Source organism: Acomys minous, assembly GCF_964271855.1.
Source record: "Acomys minous genome assembly, chromosome: 2".
Lineage (NCBI taxonomy): Eukaryota > Metazoa > Chordata > Mammalia > Rodentia > Muridae > Acomys > Acomys minous.
The window spans coordinates 88,008,164-88,032,005 of NC_140484.1; the positions used below are offsets into that span (position 1 = coordinate 88,008,164).

The window sequence follows — 23,842 nt, forward strand, 5'->3', positions numbered from 1 at the left end:
TGAGTGCTGAATTGACATGCTTCTTACTAGGAAGGAGGATGTTGCAGAGGGCTGCAGGCCACACATTCTCTAGAACCTTCCTTAGGCCAGGATTCTGACAGAAGGAACTCTTCTAGTTTCAAATGCAAGACTCTTCCTGATATATTTTCAAATCAGTATTCTGAAACTCCATCACATTTTTCCTTATCTTTATGTTTATTGCTTCATTTTTCTTTGGCTTTGAAAACATAAAGTTAGATCTGATTCCCAGAAAAGGCTACAACACTGAGTCCCATTTCTTGGCATTGCTCATATACTCTATTCAAGAAGTTAAAATACAAAACAAAACAAAACAAAAAAACAAAATCCAAGCACTACCAGGAAAAGGAGCCATATGAGTTGGTATAGCCAGAGGATGAGAGATAGGAACCTGGCCAAATGTTGAGTACAGTCTTGTGAAGAGCATGACTCAAATGTGTGATGCTCAGTGCAGATTCAGGTGCAGGAAACCACAGATCTTTCTTGTTGTCTTACTTATGTTCCCTCAAGCACTTGTTTCTTTGCTGTCTCTGTGTTATGACATGTTTCATATTGACAACTGTCTCATGGGATTATTCTTTCTGCCACAGACCAGATTACACCTCCCATAAGAAAACTGGAGCAAAGGTAAGATGCTTTTTGGGACATTCTTCCCAAAGCTTTCGTCTATTATTTTTAGTCTATGGCCATATAACTACACCTTGAGGTAGAAAATCCAAGAAGACTTATGTGTTTCTGCAGAAAGAGGAGTCATGGAAGTCCTTCATGAAAGCATTGTAGGCTGACAGACTGGACTGCTGGAAGCCAGGGAAGAATGTTAGTGTCCTTTCATTGGGCTTTATTCCACTCTTCAATAATATCAACTACTTGAACATGCTGCTATGGCAAGATTTCTGCCACTCTACATCACTTCTCAAGAATGCACATTCAGGAAGCATCTCTAAAAGCGCAGTTCTGTCAGGACCTCAGGCAACTCTGTGTACTGTAAAGGAAAGATTGTTTCCTTTGTGAATTTCTGCCTCAGTAGGCAACAGATTGTCTAAAATTGAGTGACTGTGGGGAACACAATTAATTATAATTCATCAATAATGTGCATATTTAGGGAAAGTTACATGAGGTATTTAACCCATCTCCAAGCATTTCTTAAAATCATAAAGTAGAAGTCATCTGCACACAGAGCTGACTGTTGGCATGATTGTTGGGTACCTGTGCTCTGCCCAAGGCATTTAATATTGTTTAATTCTGTTCTTTGATAATTTTATTTATGCCAAAATGTACTCTTATTTCTCCCCCCAGATCTCTCAACTATTCTTCTCATCTCTGTTAATCTCCATTTCTACCAGTTCTTTTTTGAGATTATCATTTATAGCTGTGTTTTGTAAAATTTATTTATCTATTGGAACCTTGTTAGGTTACTAGTGGGTACCTGATTGAAGGCAATGGTTTCTCCTCTTCTTGGTTTTTGGACCATAAGATGTGCATTTCCCCCTACTTTTGGAGTAAGCGATTCCTTTGTTGAGGCCCAATGAACAGCAAAAGTGGGACAAAATTAGGGTGCATTTTACGGTCCAATTGCTGTCCCATTGAGCATAAACAAAAAAGTCACTTACCCCAAAACATGGGGGAGTGTATCTTATGATCCAAAAAATATGGTAAATATTCATCTGAGAAAGATATCCTTCCCAGAACCCATCCTCCATTAATGTTTGGCTGTTCATGGTAATATTTTTGTGCATAACGTGTGTTGGTAAACCCAACTTCACTGAGTCTGCTACTGGAATGACTGTGCCTTGGGGAGGAGATGTTAGTTTGAGTCTCTTCTCCTTATTTTTCCTTCTCTTATATTCTTTCTGCTTTTTCTTTTGCTGTCTTGCCTGATCCTCAGAGAAGATGATATAAATAACTTTCTTAGTGCTAAAATCTCAATCACTACTTATCTTCACTACTTTGCGTTGCCATGAATCTCTTCTTTTACAACCATTTTATTGAAAAAGAAGTTTTTCTGATAAAAGTTGAATGTAGTGGCTATACATGATTATATGCATAATATTCAGAGAAAGCTTAAATGCTAACTCAACTTAGTTCAACAACTGAGTTCAGTTTCAGTATAGTGCATACATTCTCCCCAGTCTTTTTTTTTTTTTTGTATTATGATGTCCAGCCCTAGGCAGGTATTCCTTCACATGAGATGGGTATCAAATTTTGTCAGAATGCAGTTAGTTACCTCCATAACTACACTGCTGCAATTGTACAATTGTGTACATATTACCAAAAAGGCTGTTCTCACAGACAGCAGAATTCATACCTGAGTAAGTCTCTAGATACAGTTTGTCCCACAGAAACCTGTATAGCAATTTCTGGGACTATGAGTGCTATCCATCAGGGAGGAATCTTCCTCAGCACCAGTTTGTTTTTTTTTATTTGTCCGTGTGTGTGTGTGTGTGTGTGTGTGTGTGTGTGTGTGTGTGTGTGCGTATGTGTTTTGTTTTTTGGGTTTTTTGTCCTTGTTTTTAATAGCTGAATAATATTCCATTGTGTAATGTACCACATTTTGCTTATCCATTTTTCAGTTAAGGGACATATAGTTTTCTTCCAGATTCTGGTTATTATGAATAAATCTGCTATGAACACAGTTGTAAAAATTAGTGTTGGTATTCTGATGGTGATTGCACTGAATTGGTAGCTTACTTTTGGTAAGATGGCCATTTTTACTATGTTAATCCTGCCTATCCATGAGCTTGGGAAATCTTTCCATTTTCTGATAGCTTCTTCAATTTCTTTCTTCAGAGACTTGAAATTCTTGTCATACATGTCTTTGGCTTGCTTGGCTAGTGTTACACCACAGTACTTTATATTATTTCTAGCTATTGTGAAAAGTATAGTTTAATTACTTTCTTAGCTCATTTGTCATTTGTATACAGGAGTACAACTGATTTTTAAAAATTAATCTTGTATGCATTTTGTTTAAGGTGTTTATTAGCTGTGGGAGTTCTCTGGTGGATTTTGGGGTCACTTATGTATACTATCACACTATTTGTAAACAGTGATACTTTTACTTCTTTTCTGACTTGGATACGCTTGATCTCCTTTTTTGTCTTATTGCTCTAGCTAGAACTTCAAGTACTATATGGAAGAGATAAATATTGAAGAAATATGAACAGAATGGGCACCTTTGTCTGGTCCCTGATTTTAGTGGAATTGCTTTGAATTTCTACCCATTTAATTTGATGTTGGCTATTGGCTTAATGTATATAGCCTTTATTATGTTTAGGTATGGGCCTTGTGTCTCTGATCTCTCCAAATCTTTTATCATGAGGGGATGTTGTATTTTTCCAAAGACTTTTCTGAATATAATGAGATGATAATGTAATTTTTTTTCTTTCAGCCTGTTTATATGGTGGATTTCATTGATGGATTTTCATAAGTTGAATCTGCATCCCTGGGATGAAACCTAATATATCATGTTAGATGATATAGTTTATGTGTTCTTGGATTCTATTTGGGAGTGTCTTATTGAATGTATTTGCAGTGGATGATTTCTGGGGAGCAAGACGACTTATATTTCACAGAGGTGTGAGCATTGGAAATTAGGTTGTTTGTATCCCTCAAATGACCAAAATATGTAAACATATCTCAGCATCAAGAAAACTCAGTGAGAGTCTTTTGCTCCTGAGCCTGAGCACCTGAGTTCCATTTCTGGGACTCACAGAGAGTAAGGACAAAACTGCCTCCCAACATTGTTTTATGACCCCTACAGGTGCAACACTGATGTGTTCAGCATCCTCTCACCTACATAAATATGTAAATAATTAAAAGAATCTGCACATCGCAAGGAACTAGAAAACTAGAAAGGAAACTAAAATCAAAATTAGTAGAAGTGAATATATTATAAATATCAGACAATACACACAGGAAGTAAAGATTCATCAAATTCACAATAATGAATGAAACAAAGAATGGCTTCATAGAAAGGAAAAACTAGATTGAAAACTCTCTATTCAGTTTAACTTAGAAAAAGTTATAGGAATAAAAGAAGTGTAATCATTAGTTTAAAAAAGTCTTTAGCACTGATGTCATGGAAATGAAAAAATTTATTAGAGATTGTTATGATAGTATAGACACAAAAATGTTAGTAACTCAATGGGCATGGACACACTTATAAAGGTACACATCACTCATTACCAAGACATATTCATGAAAACACAAAAATGATGACACTGGGAATGTGACTCAGGAATTGGAAGCATACACAGTTCTTACAGAGGACCGAGTTTGAGTAAAGCATCTACACCAGGCACCTAATAGCCATGTATAACTTCAGCTAGAGGGATCCAATGCCTCTGGCTTTCACAGAGAGTGAGAGAGAGAGAGAGAGAGAGAGAGAGAGAGAGAGAGAGAGAGAGAGAGAACTATACATGGAGTTAAACTTAAGGAAAACAGTGATACTGTATCTACAATAAAAATCTCAGTGTAGGAAAATTTCTGAGATATCAAGTCTCTTCTTGCATATACAGGGGGAGGAGGTCCCCCTTAGTCACAGTCATAGCGGAGGGGGGTAAGGGGGAAATAGGAGGGAGGGAGGAATGAGAGGATACAAGGGATGGGATAACAATTGAGATGTAATATGAATAAATTAATAAAATATATTTAAAAAGAAAAGAAAATTTCTGAACCACATACAGCTCACTGCTGAGATACATATCACATATAAGAAGGAACAGGCATAAATAATATTATACTAATAGATTGTTAGATCCATTTGATTCATGACATCTGTTAGTATCATTATTTTCAGTTTAGTTTGTTTCAATGACCTATCTTTTGGTGAAAATGGGACATTGAAGGCTCCCACTATTAATGCATGGGGATCAATGTGTAGTTTAAGCTTTTACAATTTCTTTTACAAATGTGAGTGCCTTTGTATTTGGAGCATGAATATTCAGAAATGTGATGTCATCTTGGTTGGCATTACCTTTGATGAGTATGAAGTGTCCTTCCTCATCTCTTTTGATTAATTTTGGTTTAAAGTTTATTTTATTAGATATTGAAATTGCTTCTTGTGTCCATTTTCTTGGACTATTTTTACTTTGAGGAAATGTCTATCCTTGTGGGTGAGATGTGTTTCTTGAATGCAGAAGAATGTTGGTTCTTATTTATGTATCCATCCAGTTAGCCAGTGTCTTTTTAGTGGAGAATTGAGACCATTGATGTTGAGAGATATTAATGACCACTGACTGTTAAGAGTCTTAATTTTGATGTTGGTTACAGTGAGTGTTTGGGTCATTATGTTTTGCAACTCTGAACTTACCTATTTCCTGTGTTGTTTTGGTGGTAGTCTGTCACTTTTGGTTGGAGTTTTCCTTCTAGCAATTTCTGTTGAGCTGGATTTGTGAATAGGTACTGGTTGAATTTGTTTTTGTCATGTAACATCTATTTTTCTCCATCAATGGTTATCTGTGGTCTCTTTGGGATTGTAAGACCTCAGACCAGGCCCTTATGGCTTTTATGGTTTCTGCAAAGAAGTTGGTGTAATTCTGATAGGTTTGCCATTATGTTACCTGGCCTTTTTCCCATGCTGCTTTTAATATTTTTCTTTGTTCTGTACATTTTGTGTTTTGATTATTATGTGACAAGAAGATTTTATTTTCTGGTCTATTATATTTGGTGTTCTGTAGGCCTCTTGTATGTTTGTATGCATCTCCTTATTTAAATTGGGGAATTCTTCTTCTATGATTTTATTGACAATATTTTCTGGGCCTTGGAGTCGTGTGTCTTTTCTTTCCTCAATGCCTATTATCCTCAGGTTTCGTCTTTTCATGGTGTCCTTGATTTCTTGGATGTTTTGTGTCAGGAATTTTTCAGGTTTAGCATTTTCTTTGATGGTTGCTTCAAGTTCTATGATTGTATCTTCTAGTCCCAAGATTCTTTCCTCCATCTCTTGAATCTATTAGAGAAATTTACCTCTGTACTGCTTGCTTTCTTCTCTAAGTCTCTTGTTCCTGACTTTCTTCTGTCTGTGATTTTTATCATTGTTTCCATTTTCATCTTCAGATCTTGAAATGTTTTATTGGTTTCTTTCATCTGATTATTTGTATTTTGCTGAATTTCTTCTAGTGTCTCTCTATAGCCTTTTTTAATGTCTTCAGTCTGTTTGGCTGCAACTTCCTGCATTTGCTTGTACATTTTATTTGTTTCCTCCATTATCGTCTTCATTACTAAGGTTTGAAGTCATTTTTTTGAGCTTCATTTGTGTTTGAATTCTCTGTTTGATTCTTTTGGGTAGCTGGGGTTTGGAGATACCATATTGTTTTGGGTTTTGTTGTTTGTTTTTTTACACTGGCCTTTAGTCATCTTGCTGTGTCTACTACTTGGAGATAGCTTCTGGTGTCCTTCACTGGTCATTGAGAGCTGTTTCTTGATGAGTATCTATAGGTTGAGGGCCCTTACCTGTGAGTATTCATGAACTCTTCCCTGAGTCAGGCAGGTGAGCTGGTTTCAGCTCTAAGGGACTTCCCTCCACACCCTGGGCTTCCACTGAGTCAGAAGAGGTAGATGCTGGTGCTCTGCAGCTCCCAAAAGCAGTTTGAGATAGTGTAGGTAGAGCTGGTTATCCTGTCTTTGGCTGGGCTTTGAATACCCTGTCCTCAGGCCATGGGGTTTTGGGGCCTAGGCTCAGACCACCCTAGAGTGCCTGTACCCCTACTGGTTTATAGCAATTGTTTAGGCTTCTTCTTAACTATCTAGGCAGTGGGGCCTAGGTTCAGCCCAACAGAGAGAGAGAGAGAGAGAGAGAGAGAGAGAGAGAGAGAGAGAGAGAGAGAAGAGAAGAGATGAGAATGCCCTATGGTTGTTGTTGGTTAGCTTGGGTTCAGCCTGATCCCTTCAGGCTGGTTCCATCCTGTCTGAGTGTGTGGGAATTGCCTCTGGGTTGGGATGGCTGGTTAGGTTTCTACCCTATCCCTTCATGCCAATTCAGCCTCTCCTGAGAGCATGAGAGTCCTTTCTGCTCGGTAGAGACTGGCTAGGCTGGGTCATTCTTCCCAAATGTGCAAGAACAGTCTACTGGGGCAGGTAGCTAGGCGTCTCCCCAGTTGCTCAGATTAACCAGCAGGGTCTGGATAATGTGTCCACAGCCACCTTGGCCCCTGCGTGATCCCTGGGGCTTTCTGTGGACTGATGCAGGAGTTGGGGGGCTTTGAGGTTAGATCCACCCTTTTCCTGAGATTTCCCCAGGCCAGCAGTAGCTGCAGTGCTTTGCAGCCCGGAGTTCAGTGCCAGGCTATAGTTAGCAGGTGGGTTCAGGTCCAGACTCTGGGGAATAGGCATCCATCCTCTGTGGGCCATTGGATGGCCTGAGGCTAGACCCACCTGTGCTCTGCACTGTGCAGACTCCTCTCACCTAGGTCTTGTGGTCTCTAGCTCCCGGTCAGGTCCTTAGTCTCCATCCTATAGATCAGACACAGTACATGTTCGACGCCACCCTCTAATTTCTTATAATTTCTCTGCATCCCTTCAGCTCTGGAAATAGGAATGCTTCTCCACTAAAATATGCTGCATTTTTTTTTAATTCAGTCATCCTAATTCTTGGTAAAGAGCTCACATTGGAGATAGTTCAGTTGCCATTTTATCTTATGCCATCTTCCTTTTTAAGGGGTAATAACATAGACTAAGAATGTTTTGGAAATAGCTATGAAAAGCAAGAAATTCAATGAAGCCTGAGGATATTACAACCATTTGTAAATTTAGCTTCATTATCCATATCTCTGCCAATGCCAGGATCAGAAAATTAGGCATCATGGTTGGATTAACTGTAGACAGTCACATGTGTGGCTGGAGGAAGTGGATCAACTTATTTTAGGTTTCTAGCTGGAGGGGAAGAACATCCACAACCTTAACAAAAAGAATAAATGGGCAGATGTGGAGACAAGAGGAGAGCAGGAAATAAAAATAAAACCAAGTCATGGGCACATGAGGTCCATTATCACTGAATTGAGGGGCCCTGGACATCACAAGGGCATCTGGTTCTTACTGAGTGTGGAGACTTTTCCTACCACAAGATCGCACATGGGCTATTGTCAGGCCTGAGGACACCAGATAAGACAATGTTTTCTGTAGTGCTGTCCCAAGTATGAAGACTGAAAGTCCATCTTATGATCAAGTAATGGTCTCCAGCTTCCAGACAACTCAGAGCTGCTCTTGTGAGGCAAGTCCCTTCTGACTGAAATATTTGCTCCTAGAGAAAATAAAGGATCCTGAGGCTCCCTGACCAGCTGAGGCTTACAGGAGAAGAATCTTCCGATTAACATGTCCTACTGCCTTCAAGTCCTGCACAGAGCTCTAGGTCTGTAGATTTCATGAGTGTGCATCCATGCTGGGGTGGCTTTTTAAGGTATAGCTGTAACTTAGCCATCTATGTCCTGCAAGTACCTCTCATTGACACTTCACTAGTATTTCATCACTACAGTCCTATAAGGCACTTCAATAAATTAATTGGTTCACCAAGTAGAACTTTTGCAGAATGGTTACTTTTTTTCCTCATGGGTTTCCTGGGTAAATCGATGTTTATTCATACCACCCCTGAAAAGTCACATAGCCACTTGGTGTCCAAATATGGGCAACAGAATAAGAGAGCAGTTTCAGAGGATGATACATTAACCTTGCAATGCAGATAACTAAATGCACCTGGCATTCTGAAATGCACATGACCCTCTAGGGTCAAGAGCAGAATTTAGTGTTTGAGTGAGGAAAACACTCTAGATGTAAATGCTTTAAATACTTCCTCATCAGAGGCTGGAACTACTTGGTGAGACTGCAGGAACTTTATAAGCTATAATGCATTAATTAACTAAAGCAGTGGAAGAGATGCCTTGTCCCAAGCTGTATACAGTCTTCTCTAGTGTAGCCTTCCATCTTCTGTTATGTACTCTGTCTTTCATTACATTCTGCTCAGGGGCATGGAACCATGCAAGCATGGGCCAAACCTTCAAAACATAAATAAAATAAACTGTTACTATTACTTTACTCTGTAAAATATTTTATTACACTGTTCAAAACTAACCCAGCACATTTACTACTCAGCATATTTGATGTACTTTTCATTGCAATCAGCTTCAGTTACTCCAGTGAATAATCTCTTTAGTGCACCATTTGTAGGAGGCACAGAGATTCTTGGGATCAAAGATAAGCACCAGGGGAATATTTAATATTAAACACATGTGGATCTCTCTTTAAAGGGAGGTTAATAGCCCAGTGACATTTGTGCTGTCTGTATGATAGAGACCACATTGGATCCTCTCCCAGATCCTTATCATGAGATTATATTATTGTCAATCTATAGATCCCATCTGTGTAGAAAATGTCACATGTTCTGTACAAAGATCTTTGACATTGCCATGTTTTAACCTTTATTGTGCTGATGTGATTGAGTTAATCATCACCAGGAAACTACCTGGTGTCAGACTGTCAAAGACTGAATCAACACTAGGTACTGAGTCATATCAAAATGAATTTTCTTCCTTCATTCCTTCTTTGGATTGACAGTCTGCTAACCATGGTGCTTGCATAGACAACCCCCATCCAAACAATTTGATTTCCCTTGCTGTTATTTTCTTGAAGATGTTCCTGTCTATCCCTCTTTAAATGCTAGATAGAACTCATCAGTAATCTACATGGTTCTGAGATTTTCCTCGACTGAGACTTTGCTCTCTCTCTCTCTCTCTCTCTCTCTCTCTCTCTCTCTCTCTCTCTCTCTCTCTCTCTCTCTCTGTGTGTGTGTGTGTGTGTGTGTGTGTGTGTGTGTGTATAAGGTCCTCATGGAGTTCATAAGCATTGGATCCTTCTGTGACTGGAGTTCCAAGTGGCTGTAAGCTACATGGTAATGATGCTGGAATCAACTTCAGTCCTCATCAAGAGCAGTGTGTGCTTTTAGTTGCTGAGTCATTTTTCCATCCTCATCACTAATTTGTGTTTTCATGAATATATTGTGGTGAAGGTGATGCATATCTCTCCATGTTCTTCCATTTCTACTAGTCTACCACTTTTTAAGAATCTATAAACTCATAAAAATCTCTAACCATTTGTGTTTCAGTGGTATCAGCCCTGAAGCATTTTTCGCCATGGATACCATTAATGTGAGTACTAAGTCCCTTTCTCTGGGCTAGTCTGGATGGAGGTTTTGCAGTTTAGTTTTTCCATTTTACAAAGCAGTTCTTCATTTTGTTCATCATTTTTGTGTTTGTATCTTTACTTCATGTATGTCTTCTCTTCTCTTTATCATTTACTCCCTCCTACCAATTTTGATTTTGGTGTTCCTTCTTGTTTTTCTATTTCCTTGTGGTGTACATATTTTTCATTATTTATTTATTGGCGTTTGTGAGGTGATACTGAATGCATTCACAGTGTTCCTATGGAAAAGAGGACATTTTTGGAAGTCAGATCTGTCCTTACAGTGACAAATTGGGCCACAGGTGATCAGTTTTGGGAGCAAGAGATCCCCTATCAACCAGTTCACTATCATGTGAACCTTTTCAACCACATTAGTAAAATTTATATTGATGACATGTGCTTGTATAGGAAACCATTCTTGAGATTGAGACAACCTACAGTTTATTACCTCCAAAGAAAAGTTAGTCTTTTTTCTCAGGAATCATCAACTGCCAAGAGCACTTCTTAACTCCATGCAGGGTTTATTTTTATTTTTTAAGAATTTAAAATATGAGTACCAGACATCAGATCCCTCCAACTTCCCTTCTTTTCCACTTCCTTGAAGGCAGCATCTGAATCCATGCAGACAGCATCCTAATTTGCAGGTTTCCCAGTGAAGACAGACTTGAAAACTGGATCATAAGGAGTTGGTAAAAGATTCCAAGATGGCTGTGAAACTGACTGAAGGGAACAACCCAGGAGTTGGGGAGGATCAGAACCAGCCCCCGCCACCCTCATCATGGCTGAACATTCTTCTGCTTCAGGAGTCATAAGCTCTGAGGGAATCAGGAACTGCTAGCAACCTGCATTCTTCCCATACTCTCATATTCATACTTAAGCTGAGTGCAGGCACCCCTCAAGGAACAGAGGATTGGATGCAGCAAACCTATAAGAGAAAAGGCTGCTGGATACAAAAAACCTAAATTTGGTGTTTCTCAGATATAAGGGGACAAACTGGGAATTTGCAGCAGTCTTCTGGGTGTAACAAACAGTGGGCACCATGCATTGTCTACATAAGAGAACCTCAAGAACAGCATCCCAGGTACAGAGTTCTGGAATCCAAGCCACTATTCTCCTCTGCTGCTGATCCTCCTGAGGAAATCAAGTAGTCAGTGGAATCCTGATGAATCCCAGATCCTAGGTGGCAGAGCTCAGCCAAATCTAAGTTTGAGGACAGTGTCTGCTAGGCCTATAAATTAAGCAGTATCAACTGCCAAATTAGAAGGACTCGTACCTTGGAAAGCCAGATTGGAAAGACCATGTCCCCACAGCAGATGGCTAAAGAAAGGAGTAGTAATACAATAAACAAAACCGAGGACAGCATAACCCAAAAAGAAATCCTAAAAAACAATGGATAATACAATGCAGCTGAATCAGAGAAAATGACCTTAAAGCTATGATTATGCAGTTATTTGAGAAGTACATGTAAGAAATAAATAGATCTTTTCAAGAATTACAGATAAATAAAAAAAATGAATAGAGGCCATTGAGGACACACAGTAAAACACAATCAAACAGAGAAAGGAAAATATTAAAGCTGTTCAAGACATGAAAACAGAATCAGAATCAATCAAGAAAAGACAAACTGAGAAAATTCTAGAAATGGAAAAATTAGAGAAGAAATCAGGACCAACAGAATGCAAGTGATGGAGGAGAGAATCACAGGCACAAAAAATACAGTAGAAGAAATTGATATATTTCTCAAAGAAAATATTAAAACAGAAAAATATGACACAGAAATCAAAGACACCATGAAAATACATAACCTCAGAATAATAGGAATAGATGAAAAAGAGAATGTGAAGTTCCAAGGAACAGAAAATATTTTCAAGAAAATCATAGAAGAAAAATTTCCCAACCTACAGAAAAATGCCCTTGAACATACAAGAGGCCTACAGAAAACCAAATAGACTAGACCAGAAAAGAAATTCCTTCTGCCATATAATAATCAAAACACTAAATCTACAGAACAAAGAAAAGATATTAAAAGCAACAAGGAAAAAAGTCCAAGTAACATAAAGGCAGACCCATCAGAATTACACTTGACTTCACAACAGAGAACATGAAAGCCAGAAGGGTCAGGGTCGATGTCATGCACACACTAAGTGACCACAGATGCCAACCAGGACTGCTATATCTAGCAAAACTTTAAATCACCATAGATAGAATAAACATGATATTCCATGATAAAAACAAATTTACACAATATCTATACACCAACCCAACTCTACAGAAGATACCAGAATGAAAACTCCAACCCAATGAAGTCAACTACACCCAAGAAAACACAGTGTATAGATAATGTCATAACAGCAAACCCAAAAAGATAACAGGCATAGCCACACAATATTACCATGAACTCCACAATAAAAGGAATTAATAATCATTAGTCACTAATGTCTCTCAACACCAATGACCTCAGCTCCCTAATGAAAAGATACAGACTAACAGAATGGCTGCAGAAACTATATCCAATATTTTGCTCCATTGAAGAAACACACCTCAGCAACAAAGATAGTCATTACCTCAAAGTAAAGGGCTGGAAAAGGGTTTTCCAAGCAATGGACCCAAGAAGCAAGCTAGACTAGCCATTCTAATATCTGATAAAATAGACTTTCAACTAAAATTAATCAGGAAAGATGGAGAAGGTTGCTTAGTTCTCATAAAAGGAAAAATTCACCAAGAGGACATCACAATCCTGAATATGTATGCTCCAAGTACAAGGGCATCCACATTCATAAAAGAAACACTTTTAAAGTTTAAATCACACATAGACACCAACAAAGTAATAGTGAGACCCCCTGTCAGAGGTTTAAGGGAGGGAAATATGTCAGAAGAGTGAGTGATAGTGGAAACAGGAAGATAAGAGCAAGGGAATAACAATCAGGATGCAATGTGAATAAATTATAATAAATAAAACATACATTAAAAAGAAAAAACAAAAGACTTACAGTGCTGTCTAAGAGACTAGTAAAACTTACAGGATATTGCCGTTTCCCTTGCCTCCTTGGCAGAGGTAGAAGGTACGACCCTATTGCAGAGGCACCCGGGCTGGACCTGAGTTGAATGCCTTCTTCATGAGAGCTAGCTTGCATGGTACCAGAAAGTGTCACAAAAGCTTCTAAAGGAGGGAAATAACCAATACTCCTGCACATCTATGATGCCTATGAATTGTGCTTGGCATGGCACAACTACCCAAATGGTGCATTCCACAGGGCTCCATTACAGAGGCAGATAAACTTCCAGTCTAGGTCATGGCCTCCCTAGCCACTTTTCCCATAGTCCACCAAGGTTTCAAACCATGGGATGCCATTACAAAGGCATATGGATCTCCATGCCACCTCATTGCTTTTGCTGCTCCTCCTCCCTGCATCAAAGCAGAGAGAGCAGGAGGGATTCCTTCTTCTCTTTCCTCTGACCCACACAACTACACTCTCCAAGAACCTGCCAAAGAATCTGAGCAGATGCTACATAACTACTTGGATCCTTCCTCCCAGCCAAAAGGAAAATAAATCTAATCAATCCCCAGGTTATTTCCACTCATGACTCTTCCAGGAGTATATAACCCAAGGCATTCAAAATTGATGACCACCCCACAGGGGCTGAATCCCACCAAAGCCAGATTGTCATTTAAACAGATTTTTCCACAAGGTGCTGCTGCCACACATCCCTCTTCCATATTTAGGCTTAAGATGGAGTCTTCCTTCCCTCTAGCTTAGGGGACTCTAACTCCTGCTCAGGGGACACACTTAGAGCTTTTCTAGGGTTTGGGCAGATGGAAATGTGCACCCCTCCCACTGCCACATGCTGGCCTCTGTTGGCGCTGGGTCAAGACAGCAGGCAGGTACACATGCGTCTTGAATGATGACGGGTCCTACTGGATGGGAATGGTGGTGAAGTGAGCTCTTTCCACAGTCCTGGCATGGGTGATATCTGAGCAGAAAAGACCACTCAGATATTGGCATAGCCAGAAGAACAGGTTCAATTTAAAGCCTCTTAAAACTGTGTGTACTAGCTAACCCTAGCTACAAGACCTAAATTGTAGGAATGATGAGTGGTTACAATTATGCTAGTTCCAATAATGGGTGGAACCAATAATGGTCTTAATGCTGCTACACAGCGTGGAACAACGCAGCCTGCCCACATGTTAGAATTTTCATGTTTCTTTGTCTGAATTTTGTTTAAATGATTGTTTTTCACTAATAAGAGGATTAAGTAAACCAAAAACTGTTTCCCAAGTCTCTGCTGACACAAAGATATGTATCTACTGCCTTTAAATATTTCTTTTAAGCTTCTCAGAAACATCTTGGATCTACCTCTCACAGGTCAGATGGACTATGTAAACAATCATAGATTTAAGACTGACTTTAAGAAAAGATTTAATAATGTTCCTGTTAATTTGATCAATATCTGTTTAAGATAAAACCAACATTTTAACATTTCCTTTTTATTTTACCACTATATCTAATAGGTTATTCCAATGTAAAACCAATACAAAAACTAATTGGCACATTTATTTGCCCTCTTTTATTTTAAAAATTTTGTCTTCAATTAATAAAACTAAGAGCATCTGTTTACAACTCAATTTTCAATTAATAAACTAATACCATGTATTTAAGCCAATTTATTTTTCCCAAAGTATGTGCATCTAGTAATGAAGCATTCTAGTAGTTAAAAATCTCCAAACACATGTATTTCCTCCATGAAAACAAGATTAATTCCAGGGACTTGGTTTCTAACACTTCTGTGGCTTATGCAGTCATTAAAAAAAATAATACCAAGGCTACAGAGAATCTTCTTACACAGTTGACATAATTAACATGACACTTCTTTTATCATCTGCTTTAAGCAGGTGGGATAAATGATAAAGGATGCCAGATCAGGACTCTCTCTCTCTCTCTCTCTCTCTCTCTCTCTCTCTCTCTCTCTCTCTCTCTCTCTCTCTCTCTCCAGGCCTGCACCAAAAGGCTGCTGGTGTGCTGCCCATCAGATTGTTACTGGTTTAACGTGTACATTACCTCCTTTCTTTGTACAGTGTAAAGGAAGAGTAACCTCCTGCCAGGATTTTTCATCCCCATTGTCATTATCCAATAGGTTTATCCCTATGAGGAAGAGAAAACAGCACTTCTGCTACAGACCAGACAAAAATTCAAGATATTACTTTCTTCACTATAAAGTAGTAGGGCTGCCCTCTCACTCAGACCTGCTGAGGCCTTCACAGATGCCATAACCCAGATGCACCACCTGGATGTAGACTTTCCTGACAAGCTTAATCAGGAGATGGCATCTACAGCTGACAACCCTGAATCCCTCCAGCAACAAATAAACTCTCTTGCTGGGGTCATGTTCCAAAACTGGAGACAAATACATCTAATGACTGCTTAACATGGAGGAACTTGTATAGTATTGGGGGAAAATGTTGTCTATACAAATGAATCACGTATTATTTAAGACCAATGTTAATACCCTCAAAAAACACAGTATAGCATTGCTATCAATATTTCAACCCACTGAGCAATTAAATTGGTTCAATATTCCCTTGATTTTCTGCCCCTCATCCCTTATCAGCCTTCTGATTATGGTTTATTTTGATTCTTGCATTCTTACTCATCCATGTTTTAAAGTGGCAGATAAGTAGCACTGCAAGATCCACTGCCAACCAGATTCTAGTTTAATGCCAAGCTGTTCACAACATACAAAATTATCAACACTCTCCTTTATTAAATAAAAAGAAGGCGTTGTAGGACACATGACTGTGCCACTAGGAAAACTGGCATGGGGCAAGAATGAGATTGAGACGTGTCCAAACTCTAAAAATGTAAATATTGAGACTATCAGAGGTAAGGGTTGTTCCTTCACTATTCTATGCCTACATGCCCCAGCACATGTACCCTGTGACCCCTCCCTCACAAGGTAGTCACATAGCCTAGCATCTGGAATCCCACTCCTTGCAAATAAAGGATCCACAGCATCTCAGCCCCAGCCAATAATGCACACCAGCCCTGAAAACCCCTTCCCGGTTTCCAAAGTTCATGTGCGCCTGGTTCAACCCAAATAAAGTGCACAAGCTGTTTCACTGAATGTCACCTAGGAGGGTTGTAACACTGAAATCCTTGGAGCAGGTCTTCTCTTGAAGGGCACTCCCAGCCAGACCAGGATCCTGCATAATACTCACCAGTTCTCCAATTGCTTCATTCTTCCCAGCCTAGTGTAAAGCAGTGCCAAGACATCCTTAGGGAAGAATCAGATCAAGGCACCACAAATGTAGATGACTTAATATACATTATACTATATTATGCAAGATAAATGTAAGGGAAAAGTATTACATCATCTCATTTAGAAATAAAATATATTTCAAAGAGTCAGTATCTGTACACTAACTATATATGACAACACACACATACATATATAATAAAACAATATTGTAGTGGTTAACAAGTCTTTTATTTTACACATACAGAAGGTGAAAACATACTTTAAAATATTAAATAGCAAAAATATGAAGTAACAGTAACTATCATAGGTATTTTAGGTTACTATGATAATACAGTAAGTCAACTCATAAAAGAATTTAGTTTGGGACCTCATAGTCCTTGAGGGGTAGGGTCTAAGGCTATCATGGTCAGAAGCCTGACAGCAGGCAGACGAGTTGGCATGGCACTGGAACAGTAGTGGAGAGCTTATATGTGATCCTCAAGCATGAAACAGATATAGAGCTATGTGGGAATGGTACCTCAAAGACCACCCCTAATGAGACTCGTGCTCCAACAAAGACACACATTTTAATCATTCCCAAAAAGTTCCACCAACTTGAGGCCATGTTTTCAAAAGATGAGACTGTAGGGAACATTTGCACTCAAACTACCACATTCTAGTCCTTGGACCCCATGAGCTTATAGCATTAAGTCCGAATTGAAAAGTCCTCATAGTCTTTCACAGTCCCAATACAGTTTAAAAGTCCAAAGTCTCTTCTGAGACTCAAGGCACTCTCTTATCTGTAGCCCCTTGTCACGTCAAAAATGAAGTACATATTTTCAACATAAAGGCACAAAGCAAACATTACCATTCCAAAAGGTAGGAATGGGGAAGAGTGAGGTAATACAGGGCCGAAGCAAAAGCAAAATCCAGCAGACCAAACTCCATGTTCTGTAGCTCCATGTCTTGATGTGAAAAGGCTGAGATGGCTCTGTACTTTCAGTTTTGTGAGTGCAACACACTTCTCTCTCTCTCTCTCTCTCTCTCTCTCTCTCTCTCTCTCTCTCTCTCTCTCTCTCTCTGGCCTTTTTATTTCTTCTACGCAGCTCTCTTTGGCAGGTATCCCACAGTTCTGTCATGTTCAACATCTTTGTGTCTCCAGTGAAATCTAGGATTCATTTTTGCAGTGTCACACAATGGCATCTCTAGACCTTCATGCAGGGACTCCCCTGCCACAGGCCTGACCTCAGTGGCTTTTCCTAACCTTGGAGGAAGAGCCCACAACCTCTTTACTTCTGTATAATTCTTGACCTGAAATCCGGAACCATAGTGACTGATGCTGCCAAGTTCTGATAGTGTGGAAACTGACTTCTTCCTCAAATTACATTGCTTACATTTCTTGAATAAGTTTACCTTAGGAGAGTCTTTAGGCATGTTCTTTTTGCAAGATAGAGGATTAGCCTCCTACAATTATCTTAGCATTACTGTCATCCACATTCCTCTAGAAGATTCATCTGCTTCCCAAGTGGAAAGTCTCATAGTCTTCCTCATTCCTCATCAAAAGCATCATTGTCAGGCCTGTTACAGCATTGGCACCCTCACTACTACCAGCTTCTGTTTCAGTTACACTACTATTGCTTTGACAAGAAACCACAATGAATGCAATGTACAAAAGAAAGCATTTAATCTGGGAGGTCACAGTTCCAGAAAGTTAGAGAGCATGCCCACAATGTTGGGAAGCATGGCAGCAGGCCGGCCAGCAAGCAGTCATGGCACTGGGGCAATATTTTAGAGCTTACATTTATACCACAGGCATGGATTAGAGGTGGGGCACTGGGAATGACTTAGGCATTTGAAACCTCAAAGACAACCCCTAGTGCCACACCTTCTACCACAAGGCCTCACATAATAACTGCCCAAACAATTCCATGAGTTATGGTTAAGAATAAGACCTGGTGGCACTCAGAGGAAGGACAGCAGGTTACCAAGAAGAGACTTGATACCCTATGAGCATATACAGGAGGAGGTAATCCCCCTCAGGAACAGTCATAGGGGAGGGGAATGAGGGGGAAATGGGAGGGAGGGAAGAATGGGAGGATACAAGGGATGAGATAACCATTGAGATGTAACAAGAATAAATTAATAAAAAATGAAATTAAAAAAAGAATTCAAATATATGAGCCTATAGCATACATTCTCATTCAAACCACAGCATTAATATCCAGCCTGAGATCTCTTTGTAACAACACTGTATTGCACACATGAGTTTTTCTAAATATGAAGGCTTTGCCACCAGGAGAAAAATGAATATTTACATGAGATGATGTATAGGTTAGTTTGTTAAACTATAACAACCATTTCACCACCTGTATACAAATCTTCTTTATGTTACACTCTTTCAATTTGGACTCTAAATTTTAGTTTAGAACAGAAATATGAACAGCACTTTTACCTCTGAGGTAAAAAGTTTTGACTGGAGAGGAAATGTATATTAAGACATGTAAGAGTGTGTTGGGTCTTGATTCGGTTCTGAGTCATGTACCCATGCTAACTTAAGAAAATATGTTGATTTGCTCCCTTTAATATATTCATACTGTACTCTCTTAACTGTCCTGCAATTGAAATGATCACGTACTACAGCTTTAAAATTGATACATATTTTATAAAAAATGCTTCTAAAATATGTAATTCAAGTGATAAGTGCTGTAAGATCCTGCGAAAGGCTTAAATTTGAAACACGTTTGATTTCAAGAAAGCGTTGTCTAGAGTATCTCATTGGAAAATTGTCAAGCAGAGTAGACAGTAGGACAGAGGCAGAATCATGGCAAAGACAAGAGAGTAATGAGAAAAGCCTTGACTATAAAAGGCTAAATAAAGCACTATGGAAGCAACCACAGAGGACAGCATCTCTACACATTCAGGTAGGTGCTCGTGAATGTTGATGGTTCTCATTACACAATCTGTCCGCACTATTCCAATGTGAAAATGGGAGGCACAATGAACTTGAAGGTGAGAACTGCACCAGGTGATCAGAGATTTTACAGACTTCTCTTGAGAATGTTTATTTGTTTACAGAGCAATTTATATAAGAAATAGCAGTGCTCCATAAATTCTTTAAAACATGCAGAAACTAATAAAGCCTGACATAGTAAGATGCATATATTTAATCCTTCAATTAGTGAGAAAAATATTGTTTTAAAAACAGATTTTTTTTGCAATGGATTTAACCACTATCAAGAGACAAAAGAAATGCATCTCTTTCCTGCACTTTATTGAGCCTTTTGCTGAAGGAGATATTTGTTGATAGTGGTCAACAAGCCTCCTGGACACCAGGGAGCTTACAAGAGTCCATCAAAACCAGATAGAGAATCCATGGGTAGGGCAACTCCAGACATGCTGTAGTCAGTATCTTTGTAACAAGTCCAGAGTCAATCAACTTTTGCAAGAATGGCTATTTTCCCAATAGAATTAACATTGAGTCACCAACTAAACAATGTTATAAATATTCCACAAAATGATAAGGTCAAAGATATTTCTCAAAGCTATTCCTGCCTGATCAAAGCAGCTCTTGTTCCCTGCCAGACTGTTTTCACTTCTCTAGATCTTCCTGAAGGACCCGTCATTCCACTTTCTTCCTCCTCAGGAGTGTCCTGCATGGCCCTCTGCAGAAGCAGCTTGAGAGTTCTGCGCTGGAACCTGTGGTGCCTAATGGACCCAATGAGGAAGTAAATGATGGGGTTGGCACAGCTGTTAATACAGGACAAAAATAATGTCAGTGTATAAAAATCACAAGGCATAACATTCTGAAAATTTTCAAGCCAGTCTAAGAGAAACCAGTAGATCCCATAGGGCAGACCAAAGAATAGGAAGGCCAGTACTGTGGACACAATGGTCATATACAGCCCAGTCACATGGATCCTGTGGGAGCCCCAAAAAATAGTAACTACTAAAGCCAGACTAGACCCCAAGAGAACCACAAATAAAACAATTAACCACCCAGTTGTGATGAAATCAAATGTCTGACACCAACCAGGACCAAGACTATCAAATATGTAGCCACATTCCTTTCCTTCCAGGATGCTCAACAGCAAGGACAAGACCCAAAGCAAGGTACATGTGACAACAGATGTGTGCTTTGGGCGTTGGCATCTATACCAGATGGGCCACATGACAGACAGGCAGCGTTCAGTGCTAATGGCACTGAGAATGCTCAGCCCACAAAGATAAGCAAAGTGTACCAGAACAAAAGAAATAAAAGGAAAACTGATGAGGCTGGGGTAGAAGATATCCAAGACAATATTAGAGCAATGTACAATTTGAAAACACATGAAGAGAAAGTCAGCACCAGCCAGGTTGAGAATGTAGACGCAGAAAACATTTTTGCGCACATGGAAGAACATGATCCATAGCACTATGCCATTTCCAACCAGTCCAGCTAGTGCAAAGATGAGGGAAAGCAAAATCATGGTATAGAATATGATGTTACAAGATGAAATTTCATGGTGGTCACTTCCATTCACTTCTGTGGTGCTACTCTCCAAGTCTGAGACATTTGCATCCACAATTAGGAATGGTCTGCTAGTGTACCTAGAAAGAAAAACAACATATGACTATATGCCATACTATCTGATTCTTAGGATCAACGTCTATGCGTGAATGACTAACCTGGTTCATAACAAGGAGAAATGTGATTGTAGAAACAGTATTTTTGGAGCCTTAACTAAAATCCATTATATTTATTTGGACTACTTACAACCCATTCTTTTTCTGATGTTAGAGTAGCTAGTGGCAGCAGTATAGACACTTGGTGTCTCAGTTGTGTCAGAAATGATTAGAACTCTGAATCCTACTTTTCTTCTCACCTAAGGCTGTTTCTTTTCTGTTTCAGGAATTTAGATGCCAGAAGCAAGACCAATATCTGCTTTTTTCCTGGCAGTGTGGAGCTATCAAATGAGAAACTGTGGAAATAATGAATGAATGAATGAATGACAGTTATTAAGGGAATGCCAATTCATATCTAAGATATCCTATATATCAGATATTTATATTATGATTCATAACAGTAGCAAAGTGAACAGTTAAGATGTACCAAGGAGAATAATCTTATGGGTTGGCTGTCACAACATAAGGAACTGTATTAAAGGGTCACAGTATTAGAAAGGTTGGGGACAACTGACCTTGAGGAATAGGCATGGAATTATGAGATGAATTGAATTTCTAACACTGTTCATGAGTTAAAAGTTAATATTTGGAAACAAAGAAAAAAGAAGTGGCTACCATGCTAAGTAGAAGGTATTGTGACACAAATATGTACAAGGCTTGAAGACAGAGGTGTTCTCAAGGAGAAGGACAATAAAAACACTTCTACTAGACATGTTAGCTTACTTGTGGAATACCAGAAGTCTAGGTGCTGGAGCAGAAAGACTTCCATGAGTTCAATGACAACCTGAGCTACACAGTGAGGTCCAGAAAAGCCAAGACTGTTAGAAAAAACAAAGAGGAAGAGAGAGGGAGAGAGATGGTGTGTGTGGGGGGGAGGGAATTGGTGACTCCTTTGTGGAAATGAACGATCTCGCATGCAGACTAAAGAGCAGAAAACTAATTCCATGGACTAAAAAACTGCTTTCTCTTGAACTACACAAGAATATTGACATCCCAACAGAGGAGGTGTTCCAAGTGTACATGACAAGAAATGAACCCATATACATCAAACTGTAGTGACAATTTTCAGGTGTAGATGACACATAAATAGTGCTAATGTTAAAGGATGCAGAAGCATGTGCCACTTTACTTGCAAAATAAAACCTGTCAGAAAATAGCAGATTTCTACATCAATATCTAAATCCTGGGAGGCCATGGAAAGGTATTTTCATCATCCTGAGAGCAAACAACTGCCAATCAAGCTGCACATCTTTCCTCGTGTGAAACATTAAGCACTTTTCTCTTGTCAGATGCTATATTACAAACAAAACAAAAAGTGATGAATCTGGCAAAGGGTTGACTAGGGATGAATGAGTAAGTTTAAAGGGATGAGATGGAGGCAATGGGGGGAGGGGAAAGTAATCAGAGTACATCTTAAGCAGAAATCAAATTATCAATTAACAAAATTACTCAATGAGTGAAATGTGGTCGTATGCCTGGGGCAGCACAGCTACACCTACATTCACAATAACACACAAATCTTGATTCAGATGGCTATTGTTTTATTACTATTGATAAATCCCCACACTCCATGTGTTTTTCTTGGGTTGGAGATGGGTTTATCACCCTGTGAAACTTTCCCCAAGCAAATACATTACTGACAAGATATACTTAACTGTGTCCTTCTCAGTCATTCATTTTTAGGCCATCTGTTTCCTGATGAGACAGAAATACAAGGGAATGGAAACTTTCCATTGCAGGAGACACAGGTGACCAAGCAACTGACAGAAATGTGCTTTTATAGAAGGTGCTTGTACCCACATGCTTGCCAAGCCAAGGAAAGTGGCAGAATTCTCACAATAGCAGAACATTTGGATAGTTGAGATGAGAGCAGGATGGGAGGAAATTACAAGTGGCCAGTGCATTGATTCACAAGATTCCAACCATCCATAGTCAAGTCAGCCAGACCAAATCACTAAAGAATGAGTTTTTTGCCTCCCATGTCTTCAGGAACATCTGAGGCTCCTTAGAATCTACACCCCAAGGTGTAGTTACATGGCCATGGAATAAGAAAAAAATATTGGGAATAGGGTGTCCAAAAGCCTCTTACCTTTCCTCCATTTTTCTTACGGGAGGTGGTAAGCTGGTCTGTGGCAATGTGAAGAGTCCCTTGAATCAGCTGTTGATATGAAACATGTCTGTAGCTCATAGACGGCAACGCGACCAATGCTCGAGGAAGGCTAATCAGGGGGGCAGAAGGACCTGTGGTTTCCTGCAGTTGGATCTGCTGGCATATGAGTGCTACCCTTTTGAGTCATGCTCTGTCAGTGGGCCTTGCTTCTATCTCTCATTATCTGGTCATGCCAGCCTCTCTGGCTTCCCTACTTTGTTAGCTGCAGTTGAAACAAAATATTCTTATTAATCTATTCTAAGTAACCAACTTTCCTCAGGTATTCCTAAGTGCAGGTAGGCCACCAATTATCATCAATGTGGGTAATAGGGACTTGGACTCAGATCCTCACAGTTTCAAGAAAAGTGCTTTAACCACTGAGCTACCTCCCAAGGCTACCTAGGAACATTTTTAAATATTTATTTATTTTACATCCCATTTGTAGTCCCCTACCTCTTCTCCAGATCCCACCTTCCTTCTGCTATTCCTCAGAAAAGGGCATCTTTCCTACCCACCCACTTTAGCTTGTCAAACTGCATCAGAACTGAGCACGTCCTCTTCCCTTGTGGCCTCTCAAGGCAGCCCCACTAGGAAGAGTGATCAAAAAGCAGCCCC

General features: G+C 39.4%; 1 protein-coding gene and 1 long non-coding RNA gene across 2 annotated transcripts; one reads left to right on the plus strand and one right to left on the minus strand.

The window, feature by feature from the left end:
- Positions 1-548: 548 nt before the first annotated feature.
- On the plus strand, positions 549-21,531 carry LOC311592039. Its single transcript, XR_014777272.1, has 3 exons — positions 549-645; positions 20,060-20,141; positions 21,305-21,531. It is a non-coding gene; the product is annotated as an uncharacterized lncRNA (long non-coding RNA).
- On the minus strand, positions 16,656-23,327 carry LOC311592035 (mas-related G-protein coupled receptor member B1-like). Its single transcript, XM_084771967.1, has 2 exons — positions 23,168-23,327; positions 16,656-21,003 (listed from the first exon to the last, which is right to left on the minus strand). The coding sequence occupies exons 1-2, from the start codon at positions 23,176-23,178 to the stop codon at positions 19,959-19,961; spliced, it is 1,056 nt and encodes a 351-aa protein (XP_084628093.1). The 5' UTR covers positions 23,179-23,327; the 3' UTR covers positions 16,656-19,958.
- Positions 23,328-23,842: the final 515 nt, after the last annotated feature.